Source organism: Oncorhynchus clarkii, chromosome 4 (assembly GCF_045791955.1).
Source record: "Oncorhynchus clarkii lewisi isolate Uvic-CL-2024 chromosome 4, UVic_Ocla_1.0, whole genome shotgun sequence".
NCBI classification, from domain to species: Eukaryota; Metazoa; Chordata; class Actinopteri; order Salmoniformes; family Salmonidae; genus Oncorhynchus; species Oncorhynchus clarkii.
In genome coordinates this window covers 42228984-42241482 of record NC_092150.1, presented here as the reverse complement: position 1 = coordinate 42241482, position 12499 = coordinate 42228984, and the positions used below count along the sequence as shown (strand labels likewise).

General features: G+C 40.7%; 1 protein-coding gene across 1 annotated transcript; it reads right to left on the bottom strand.

Annotated features, from left to right (window-relative positions):
• Positions 1-296: 296 nt before the first annotated feature.
• Positions 297-8869, bottom strand: LOC139407700 (prostaglandin G/H synthase 2-like). The gene is made up of 10 exons (XM_071151550.1): positions 8788-8869; positions 8339-8455; positions 8094-8237; positions 7737-7880; positions 7183-7364; positions 5081-5164; positions 4726-4972; positions 2443-2729; positions 2013-2160; positions 297-1140 (listed from the first exon to the last, which is right to left on the bottom strand). The coding sequence occupies exons 1-10, from the start codon at positions 8849-8851 to the stop codon at positions 728-730; spliced, it is 1830 nt and encodes a 609-aa protein (XP_071007651.1). The 5' UTR covers positions 8852-8869; the 3' UTR covers positions 297-727.
• Between the last annotated feature and the right edge of the window lie 3630 nt (positions 8870-12499).

Sequence of the window (12499 nt, the reverse complement as noted above, 5' to 3'; positions counted from 1 at the left end):
TGGAGGACAGAAAAGGGGAGAGAGGGAAGTTTGGCAGCACTGAGACAAGAACCTCTTTAACTACATTTTTTATCTTTGCACAAAGTACCCACTTAAACAAAAAGACATGAATGAGGATATCACAGTGATGGAATAAGAGGACTGAATAGCAACCTCTGCTGCAGTGTCATTTAGCAAATGTGAAAAGATAATGGAGTCATGTATTTCATTATAGACAGTGTTTTATTAGAACAATAAGGAGTCAGCTCAAGATTAAAAATACACAAAGAAAATACTTTAAGGGTTAGAGTATCAAAGTACAATGGACTTTACATACCTAACTAGCTTTTCCCTTGCACAATAAGTGGAGAACCAGCTCTAAGTTAGGTGGAATGTAACATTGTAACATGCAGTTAAGACGGAATGTTAGAGTCATGTTGTCAACTAAACGTGTTGAATTCAAGTATCAGTTGTTAAACAAAGTAAAATGACAAACATAAACAATATTGCTAGTGCTATTTCTGAGGTCAATAAAATAACAGAATACATTAAATTAGCTCTTAGAATAAATATAACCCAAACGTAAGGATTGGTTTTCTTTAAAAAGTCATGTCAAAACAATGAGACATTACAAAAAATGTTCTCAACAACATTTCTCAATAACGCTTCCAGAATACAATAAATTAAATAAATATTAACATAAATAAATACATTAAATGCTTATACATTTAAATGCTGAATTGTCTTATCAGAGCTCAGTGGTCCTTTCTCTTAGAAGTACTGTGGGGTTGCGATCGTTACTTCCCGAATGTGCCGTACTGGAATTATTGACATTGGATCCATTGTCTTTTACGTCGGGCACATGAAAGGATGCCAAAGGGCAGGGGCCCTTGATGTTGCTGCACACCAGCCTCTGTAGGGACGCTGTGTTGATGATGTTAAAGCCAATGCTCCCACCGAAGGTGCTGGGCTTCCAGTACTCTGGCGAACAAATGGGGTTTCCCATCAGGCCTTTCAGGGAGTAGGGGGCACCCATCTCCACCATGGTCTCCCCAAAGATGGCATTGGTTCTTGGCTTCTCCACCAGCAGGCCTGGGTAGAGCTCCACAGCATCCACATGCCCATACATCTCCTCCAGCTCTGCAGCCATCTCCTTATCCCCTGAGAAACACACACAGAGAGAGAGGGAAATGTTACATTACTCAGTCTGGCTTCTGGGAGAAAGGGTTATGTTAGGTACTCTACTCAACCTGGCTTATCTCAGTCTGACTAAGCTGATGTGGACATTATGATGACGACACACTGATGTAATGTATCTACATCTGACCTCGTGTCTTGTTTTGTCTACAGAACAAGTGTTAGTGAAAACGATACAAGTTTGAGAGCTGTTTCATAAGCATTTAGAGATTGAGTTTGCATACTTGATGCAATACACATAGAAAGTACTTCAAACTCATTCAACATCTTTCTCTCTCACTCTTACTCCCTCTGTGTGAAAAAGAGCGAGAGACACTCTCTCACACACACACACTTTTTGTTTATTCTCAAACTGTCATTAAAGAAAAGCTTCTTCTTTCTGAGAGGAATGCAGCAGGCCTGTGTGAGGCAGTGCAGTTTGTCAACCTCCCAGACGCCCCTCTGCCTCTGCCTGTTTACACCTGGCTCTCTGACATCACTAACTGCTTACACTATCTTTAACTAAAGTACACATCTGTTTGCCTTTGCTCCCTTAAAAGGAGCTCAGTATTGCTCCAATATAACTTACAGCAGCAGGCTCAAATCTGCCCAGGCTAGTTTTATTACTATTTTAATGACCTTCCATCCATTCCCTTTACAGGCCTTAATTGAAAGCAGTATACCACAGGATGTCACACCTTCTACTGTTAATTCTACTCTAAAAAGTGAATTACACTAAATGATCACTGTATTACAATCTTATCACTGTATTACAATCTTATCACTAAATACTCAATCCCAATGCTAAGGATGATAAGTGTTTATGTAATAGCTGTGATGCTAATGGTGGTTCTCACCTGTGAGGTCTTCGAAAGAGATGTATGGCTTCATGGAGAAGCGTTTCCTGTAGGCATTAAGGGACTGGTAGCGCATCTGTCTGCTGTTCTCTATGGACTTCAGAGCCACCATTAGCACTGCAGGGGGGACATTACGACCTCCAGCAACCTAAGGAGGAACGAGGGACAAGATGTAAGTCGACCAGACTTCAATAATGAGTTTCTCTTTATTTTCAATGACTGACATTCCCTCAGGGTAAGCACTAAAGTAAAATATCAAGTCTGCTTAAAACTCACATAATAACATGCAACAATATCATTATCATTCACCCACAATTCAACCTTGGTTCACCAGGCCCCATTTACATTCCTAATTCTGAACCACACCTTAAGCAGCCACCCAGAGCCCACAGTGTACAACCTAAATCCCACACAGAAAGTGCCTCTTTACCCGTCCAGCAATCTGCTTGGTGAAGGACTCCACCAGGTTGGTGATTCCATGTGTGGTGACCACAGAGGTGTTGAAGACAAACTGTGGGTAGGAGTAGACCTGCTCCTGGATGTGGAAGGAGTCGGGCATCAGTGGGTGCCAGTGGTACAGGGTGTTGAACTCTGATGCGATGCGGTTCTGATACTGGAAACGCTCTTTGAAGAGAAGCTCTGGGTCGAACTTCAGCTTGAAGTGGTAGCCGCTCAGGTGCTGCACGTAGTCCTCGATCACAATTTTGATGGTCTCACCTACAGCAAGGAGCAAGGAGAGGGGCAATTAGTTATCACCTTTGTTGTTTCTTTATATATGCATGCTTCTACTCTTTACTTCAGGTTGTCCCACTGGAACAAAATCCCTTTTACAAGAGAGGGAAGTTATTAAAAATATCCATAGTCAATTTTGACATAATATCACAGAGTGATATCAACTCTCAAGTGTTGTTTTGGCGCCATTAAACTGCTGTCATGTTAGGCTTATTTACACAGTGACTGATCGACAACTTTTGTTAACTGACATTAACACATTTTACATTTTAGTCATTTAGCAGAGCTCTTATCCAGAGCGACTTACAGGAGCAATTAGGGTTAAGTGCCTTGCTCACTCAATCTCAATCACACTCCAATGCTGTTCATTGACTACAGCTCAGCGTTCAACACCATAGTACCCACAAAGATCATCACTAAGCTAAGAACTTTGGGGCTAAACACCTCCCTCTGCAACTGGATCCCGGACTTCCTGATGGGCCGCCCCCAGGTGGTAAAAGTAGGCAACAACACATCTGCCACGCTGATCCTTAACACTGGGGCCCATCAGGGGTGTGTACTTAGTCCCCTCCTGTATTCCCTGTTCACCCACGACTGCGTGGCCAAACACAACTCCAACGTCATCATTAAGTTTGCTGACGACACAACAATGGTAGGCCTGATCACCGACAAAGATGAGACGGCCTATAGGGAGGTCAGAGAACTGGCAGTGTGGTGCCAGGACAACAACCTCTCACTCAATGTGAGCAAGACTAAGGAGCTGATCGTGGACTACAGGAAAAGGCGAGCCATACAGGCCCCCATTAACATTGATGGGGCTGTAGTGGAGTGGGTCGAGAGATTCAAGTTCCTTGGTGTCCACATCATTGTCCAAACATACCGAGACAGCCGTGAAGAGGGCACGACAAAACTTTTCCCCCTCAGGAGACTGAAAAGATTTGGCATGGGTCCTCAGATCCTCAAAAGGTTCTACAGCTGCACCATCGAGAGCATCCTGACCGGTTGCATCACTGCCTGGTATGGCAACTGCTCAGCATCTGACCGTAAGGCGCTACAGAGGGTAGTGCGAACGGTCCAGCACATCACTGGGGCCAAGCTTCCAGCCATCCAGGACCTATATAATAGGCTGTGTCAGAGGAAAGCCCATAAAATTGTCAGAGACTCCAGTCACCCAAGTTATAGGCTGTTTTCTCTGTTACTGCACTGTTTTCTCTGGTACCGGAGCGCCATGTCTAGGACCAAAAGGCTCAACAGCTTCTACCCCCAAGCCATAAGACTGCTGAACAATTCATAAAATCGACAATAATATCAACAAATTACGTTGACACCCCTCCCTTTGGTACACTGCTGCTACTCACTGTTTGTTTGTTACTTATGCATAGTCACTTCGCCCCCACCTACATGTACAGATTACCTCAACTAGCCTGTACCCCCACACATTGACTCGGTACCGGTGCCCCCTGTATATAGCCTCGTTATTGTTATTGTGTTACTTTTTATTATTACTTTTTATTTTAGTGTACTTGGTAAATATTTTCTTCTTCTTGAACTGCACTGTTGGTTAAGGGCTTGTAAAGTAAGCATTTCACGGTAAAGTCTACATTTCTTGTATTTGGCGCATGTGACAAATAAAGTTTGATTTGATTTATTATCAAGGACTTCATGTAAAAGGAGAAGGCCACTTCCTGTGGTCAGACCCATAGAGAGGAAGTGAAAACAATGAGCACTGCTGTAAATATGGGTCCACACTTTGGTTCATTAGGTCGAAATACAATAGAATTTTCGGTCTGGATAGAATTTTGTAGAACATTGGGTCTGCATACAATATAATAGCTATTTGCAAATAAATGCAATATTTGATGGGCACAAGCTACAATAGACAATGTAAGATCTGCAGGATCTGACCACATGGCTTCCTTGTGATAATAAGCAGCAAGTCCTATACATCTCTCTTCACATACTGCTCGATTAGACTGCTTACCAATGAGAATGAGGCGAGATGTCTGGAAGAGCCTATCATCATCCCAGTCCGGATGTACCTCCTTCAGGACATCACAGACTCGGTTGTGTTCTCTCAGCCAGATGGTAGCATACATCATAAGACCAGGCACCAGGCCGAATGCCTCATGGCCCACAGCGAAGCGGTGAGACTCAGGGACATGGGGAGGGTAGTGCATATCCACCCCTACCTCCTTCACTGTAGGTGGGTACACCTCTCCCTCCAAGACCTATAGAGAGTAAAGGTAAGAGAAGAGACAGTCAGCTGGGAATATGACAAACAGAATCTGTTCAGTGATGTTCAAGGTTATTTATAGTTGACAAGATCTGTCCAGTACCTGAAACTTCAGCTTGCCATCCTTGAAGAGCCGCAGATTGTGTTGCCTCTCAAGGTTATCACCGTAAATGTGACCCAGGTCCACCTGGAAATCAAGCACATACAGACGTAGGATTTTAATTTGAGTAAGTTTGCTACAGCAGGAAAATAATCCTGCAGCAACAGGAAAAGTGAATTATTATGTGGATTATAATTAATGTATATTTTTGTAAGGGTTGATACATTTTTAGTAAGGGAAAATAAAGTCTGAGTTTTCAAAATGGAAATTAAACTTCAGAAGCTTTTTTAAACCTCAAATATACTACAAAGTTTACATTTCCTACATTGCAGGAAAGCTCTCCTGCAACAGGGTGATCAATTTAAGATCCTACATACAGTGTATTCTGAAAGTATTCAGACCCCTTGACTTTTTCCACATTTTGTTATGTTACAGCCTTCTAAAATTGATTTTAAAATAATTATTCCCTCAATCTACACACGATACCCCATAATGACAAAGCAAAAACTGGTTTTTATAAATGTTTGCAAATGAATTAAAACATTAAATATCAGTACTCAGTACTTTGGTGAAGCACCTTTGGCAGCAATTATAGCCTCGAGTCTTGTGTGTAACGCTACAAACTTGGCACGCCAGTATTTAGGGAGTTTCTCCCATTCTTCTCTACAGATCCTCTCAAGCTCTGTCAGGTTGGATGGGGAGTGTCGCTGCACAGCTATTTCCAGGTCTCTCCAGAGATGCTCGATTGGGTTCGTCCTGGCTTAGCTGGACCACTCAAGGACATTCAGAGACTTGCTCCGAAGCCACTCCTGCATTGTCTTGACTGTGTGCTTAGGGTCATTGTCCTGTTGGAAGGTGAACCTTCACCCCAGTCTGAGGTCCTGAGCACTCTGGAGCAGGTTTTCATCAAGGATCTCTCTTTACTTAACTCCGTTCATCTTTCCCCTCTGCTGACTAGTCTCACAGTCCCTGCTGTTGAAAAACCTCCCGACAGCATGAAGCTGCCACAACCATGCTTCACCATATGGATGGTGCTAGGTTTCCTCCAGGTCAAAGAGTTCCATCTTGCTTTCATCAGACCAGAGAATCTTGTTTCTCATGGTCTGAGTCCTTTAGGTGCCTTTTGGCCATCTCCAAACGGGCTGTCATGTGCCTTTTACTGAGGAGTGGCTTCCGTCTGGCCATTTTACCATAAAGGCCTGATTTGTGGAGTGCTGCAGAGATTGTTGTCCTTCTGGAAGGTTCTCCCATCTCCACAGAGGAACTCTGGATTTCTGTCAGAGTGATCATCAGGTTCTTGGTCACTTCCTTGACCAATGCCCTTCTCTCACGATTGCTCAGTTTGGTTGGGTGACCAGCTCTAGGAAGAGTCTTGGTGGTTCCAAACTTTTTCAATTTAAGAATGATGGAGGACATTGTGTTCTTGGAGACCTTCAATGCTGCAGAAATGGTACCCTTCCCTCGATCTTTGCCATGACAAAATCCTGACTCGGAGCTCTACGGACAATTCCTTTGACCTCATGGCTTGGTTTTTAATCTGACATTTACTGTCAACTGTTGGACCTTACATTCACAGGTGTGTGCCTTTCCAAATCATGTCCAATCAATTTAAATTTACCACAGGTGGACTCCAAGTTGTAGTAACATCTCAAAGATGATCAATGGAAGCAGGACGCACCTGAGCTCAATTTCGAGTCTCATAGAAAGTCTCCTATCTGAATACTTATGTAAATAAGGTATTTCTGTTTATATACATTTTCAAACATTTCTAAAAAAAATTTAAAAAAAAAAACGTTTTTGCTTTGTCATTATGGGGTATTGTGTGTAGATTGATGAGAAAAATAAATAATGTAATCGATTTTATAATAACGCTGTAATGTACCAAAAAGTCAAGGGGTCTGAATACTTTCCAAATGCACAGTACGTAGACCTACATACATAGATGTCTTCTTTCAGTTAACTCAATCTCTACGGTGAGACCAGGGTTGCCAAGACCCCACTAGCCCCCCTGTCATTTGATCCCTGGGCAAAACCATGTTGTAATGTTCAGTGCTGGTCTATTATGTGCTGTTATTGTGCTGGTGCTGTCCAGCATTGGTACTCACGCCGTGGCCCTTGGCTTTAGTGAAGGCCGGCCCCATCTTCTGGTCGGATTTGAAGAACTGGTGGGTGAAGTGTTGGGCAAAGAAGGCAAACATCAGACTGGAGCCCTGAGGGTCTGGGATAAACTTCCTCCTGATCAGGAGCTTCTTTGCCAGCATCTCCACATTAGGCAGCTCCTTCTTACCTGGATGGAGGAAAGCAGAGAGATTGGTTTCATTTAGAGGTTTGCTTTTTAAAATGTTGTAGTTTTATAAGATACAGGAGATTGTGCTTGTTTTTATCATTAAATGAAATATATTGCCAATACAATAGAATAACCTGATCCTATATCCACCAAACCAAAAGCATGCATGGGAATGCCACACGGATTTTGGTGTGGCTCAGTGAGTATGACTTTCCTTCACAGTAAACCTCAGGCAAGTAGCCAGCTCTACTCTACAGGGACTGTCAGGCATGTGCATGATGTAATGAAGCTATGGAGGTGAGGCATCGTTCAAAAATCTGAGAGAACAGGTTCGGATAGAGAGAGAGAGAGAGAAAGAGAGAGTTTGATTACCTACGACTCCCATAGGAGTTGGGCAATCCTTGGGCAGAGGAGGGAGCGTGCGTGTGTAGTAGGAGAGATTTGAGTAGGCTTCCCAGCTTTTATAATCATAGTCTGTATTGAAAGTCGGGGGGCTGTCAATCAGATGAGAGCGAGCTGGAGACAGAGAGAGCTCAAGTCATGAACATGAATTCCAAATAAACTGTGATGACTTTGTATGTTATTGTATTAGTAGCCCTACTTATTGAATGGCCTAGTTTTGACTAAGCAAAATCATCATGTCAAAACATCACTAGTTTTGACATGATCAAATGGCAGGAGAGAAAACCTCATCAAGACTACTGTATGATGCTATTGAACTCAACTCACATGTCAGAACATATCTCATGATAGCATCCCTGAGGAATGATATGCTGTTGATGATGTTCCAGAGCCCCTTGTAGTGGGTGAGGAGGTAATGCACTGTGTTCGGGGTTGGCTTCAGAGACACTTTAATCCACGTGAATAATTTAGCTGTTAAATCAAGAAAAAAGCATATTAAGAAGGTGTCTAGGGAGAACAAAAATAAAGGATTTTTTAAAAATGTTGATTTGTTTATATAGGATATAACTTACGTTGTGTGCAGTTGTGGCCATAAAATCCCGTGCGTGTGCAATCGCACTCATAGTCGTCGGCGCCCATGGCCGTACAAACGCCACGGTTCTGGCATGGCTGTGAGCAGCAAGGGTTGCCTGCATAAAAACATTTTTAGACAAAGTGTAAAAAATGATGATCACATAAACATGGAATTATCTGATTGTTTCGATGTACATATCAGGCCTACATATCAAATAATTCACATAGATTGGCTATATAAACAAATATAGCAAAGGCTATCAATTTATATAGCCCTAAAGAAAACGCTCATAATGTTCGATAGCTGATAGAAAAGTAATTAGATGAACTAAAATAAAATGTAAAAAGAGTGAAACATTTTGTTAACACATTGCAAATACGATGATAGAAAACAAACACATTTAGACAGCACCAACGCTTCATAATTACTCTCCCATCATGTTTTTACCTCCTTCGCAGACAAATATTATGCCTAGAGACAGAAATAAAAGCGCCGATATGCTTCTGTTCATTCCAATGCCTTTTACCAATAGCGCGCCTCTGTTTTTCTTTCCAGTTTAAGGCTGTGAATGAAGCTGTCTGCAGCGAGGACACCTTTTATAGTAGGCCTACTGGGTGTGGGCTTGAGCGTGAGAACCTAAATTATTCGCTCACCAAGTGGTGTCGTCGACCCATCGAAGCGTTATGCTTATCGATAGATTAAAAATGGATTGACCAGTGGAAATATTTGTGATGATGACTTTGATCACAATGAGCCATCTCAATCAAGCGAATATTAATTAAGCTATAGGAAACACACTATTTTAAAAATGTTATTCAGGTTTCAAGAAGATACAGGATAGGCTATAGATAATGCAGTAATGTGACTGCTGAATTTGCTATTAATTCATTTAACAAATCCATATTATGTTGCTAATGTTAATCTTACTTGATAATGACTGAATCTCAATCAATTTAATAGTACTGGTCAACGAATAATGTCCACATTTAACGTGTATTATATTACATTGCCAGACTTTTCAAATCCTATTTGGTATGGTTGCTTGGTGGAAATGTAATTCATAGCTTGTATTATAGGCCACAAATAGGTGATATTTAAATGTTTAAAAAAATCCACCTCAGTTTTTTCAGACCACCAGCCACAAAATCTCGCAAATGTCCAGTTTGAGAATCAACAAACAACCTAGTCTTTGCGCGCCCTCGAGTGGAGACATTTTACACACACCAATCACAGAGCATAATGGGAAATGGATTAAAGCTTACACAAATACTGGTACTTGGAAAGCTATTGTGTATTTAACATAATACACTTTTAATAACATACAAAAATATATGTTATTGGAATTATTGGAGTCTAAGAATTTACATCTAGTCTCTTGTGCTGGGCAACTGGTGTAATACAGAGTACTGGTGACTCCTTAGTCCACCCACTCCATTCACAGCAATGCAATTAATTGTAGGCTATATAAAATATATATTGGGCATACTACATGTCTCAGCTAGAGGGGGTGGAAATTATTCAGTAAGGTCTCTGCTAACCAACTATGTTTTATTTTTGAGGGGAACTGTGTCGTAAATATCCAGCAGCACTTTGCACTTTCCTTTCTATTGCCACCAATGCTATACACTGTTTATGAAATACATACTGCATTATAGAGAAACAGGTAAAATAGGTAAAAGTGGGGTTGGAAGTACTTAGTAGGGTCTGTAGAATCTGTATCTGTCATTTCATGGGGGACTAGGGAATGTGGAGTGTTGTGGGTTTTTATTTTGAAGGTTTCTTCATTACCATACGTAAATAACGTCGTCGTTTGTGCTGCTTGAAGAACCAAGATGGAAGCAGGGCGGCACTTTTGGAAATGGGCGTACCTAACATGTAGCGTACCTACTGCATATGCATAAAGCGTTCCAAAGGAATTGAAATATCTGCTGGTTACTTTTCTCTGGGGTTTATCTGCAATTTATCTCGCCTACTGTGACCAGTGGTGGAAAAAGTACCCAATTGTCATACTTGAGTAAAAGTAAAGATACCTTAATAGAAAATGACTCAAGTAAAAGTGGAAGTCACCCAGTAAAAGTCTAAAAGTATTTGGTTTTAAATATACTTAAGTATCAAAAGTAAATGTAATTGCTAAAATATACTGAGTTATCAAACGTAAAAGTTAAAGTATGAATAATTTCAAATACGGCACCAATTTCTTATTTTTTAAATTTACTGATAGCCAGAGGCATGCTGCAACCCTCAGACATAATTTACAAACTAAGCATGTATTTAGTGAGTGCGCAAGATCAGAGGCAGGGGATGACCTTACTCTTGATAATTGTGTGAATTAGACCATTTTCCTGTCCTGATAAGCATTCAAAATGTAACGAGTACTTTTGGGTGTCAGGGAAAATGTATGGAGAAAAAAGTACATTGTTTACTTTAGTAATGTAGTAAAGTATAAAGTTGTCAATAAAAAATATTAAAAGTAAAGTACAGATACCCCAAAAAACTACTTAAGTAGTACTTTCAAGTATTTTAACTTAAGTACTTTACATCACTGACTCTCATGGGACGCCTTTGAGGTCAGATAGGTAGGCTAGCCTATAGCAATATCTCTAATACAACCCATGCGCCACATTTCAGGTTTCGATTTGTCCCCCCAAAATTTCGGACTTCCTACACTATCAAAGCTAGTAGTTAAATTGCACTACAGGGGTGCGTAGTTTTTGAGAGACCGTGTTTACACCTCCTGCTCATAGTACACAATGGAACCATACTTCTGCATATGATTACATATGTTCTAGGATTTATGAGATGATACTGTTCTCAAGGTAAGTGGGAAAATAACAGGCATTCCTCTATGTTGCATGTTTGTTACAATACAAACACCTTAGGCCTATTATGTAGGACATAGCCTATTTAACCATTTTGACATGCTGCCCTTGCGAGATTGTTGTGTGCAGTGGTGTAGTAAAGTATAAAGTTGTCAATAAAAAATATTAAAAGTAAAGTACAGATACCCCAAAAAACTACTTAAGTAGTACTTTCAAGTATTTTTACTTAAGTACTTTACATTACTGACTCTCATGGGACGCCTTTGAGGTCAGATAGGTAGGCTAGCCTATAGCAAGTGTATTGACTTCCTGATCGTAATGGATTTGGCAAGTCAAACATATTATATTTGCCTTATTAGACCACTATTTAATTCCATTGTTAGCCAATTCTATCATAACTTGAAATCTTACATTTTCTAAAACTCAGCAAGGAATGAGAAACCCTCCTTTGAATTACCTTTATACCTTTATTCATAAAATGATCAACCACTGAAGATATTTGGCAAATAGTGATATCTGATCGATCTGGGATTGATTATGCTCAGCATCCTTAACTGGATGATTCCAATCTAGCAGATTAGGCTAACATGACTAACCTAGCGATGAGTAGGCTACTAGTGATGGGAAGTTAGGCTCTTTTTACTGTCTCGGATCTTTTCAACTCGTTCAGTCAAAAGCACAAATCTTTCGACTCATTTTCTTAATTTATGCCGAGGTAAGGTTGAAAGTACTTAGTATGGTCTTTGGAATCTACATTGGCAAGAAATGTTGTGTGAACCCTTTGGAATTATCTGGATTTCTGCATAAATTGGTCATCAAATTTGATCTGATCTTCATCTAAGTCACAACAATAGACAAACATAGTGTGCTTAAACTAATAACACAAAAAAATATTGTATTTTTCATTTAACATTCACAGTGTAGGTTGGAAAAAGTATGTGAACCCCTAGGCTAATGACTTTTCCAAAGGCTAATTGGAATCAGGAGTCAGCAAACATGGAGTCCAATCAATGAGACGAGATTGGAGATGTTGGTTAGCACTGCCTTGCCCTATAAAAGACACTCACAAAATGTGAGTTTGCTATTCACAAGAAGAATTGATCGATGTGAACCAAATGCCTTGAACAAAAGAGATCTCAGAAGACCTATGATTAAGATTTGTTGACTTGCATAAAGCTGGAAAGGGTTACAAAGTATCTCTAAAAGCCTTGATGTTCATCAGTTCAGCACTGTTGCTACAATCCTTAGTAGTGGCCGTCCTGCAAAGATGACTGCAAGAGCACAGCGCAGAAAGCTCAGTGAGGTTAAGAAGAATCCTAGAGTGTCAGCTAAGGAATTAC

Coding starts and splice junctions, on each gene's coding strand:
- LOC139407700 (XM_071151550.1), bottom strand. CDS start 8,851: ATGAACAGAAGCATATCGGCGCTTTTATTTCTGTCTCTAGGCATAATA. Junction 5,165..7,182: donor CTAAAGCCAAGGGCCACGGC/GTGAGTACCAAT, acceptor CTTGATTTCCAG/GTGGACCTGGGTCACATTTA. Junction 1,141..2,012: donor CTCTTTCGAAGACCTCACAG/GTGAGAACCACC, acceptor TGTGTTTCTCAG/GGGATAAGGAGATGGCTGCA.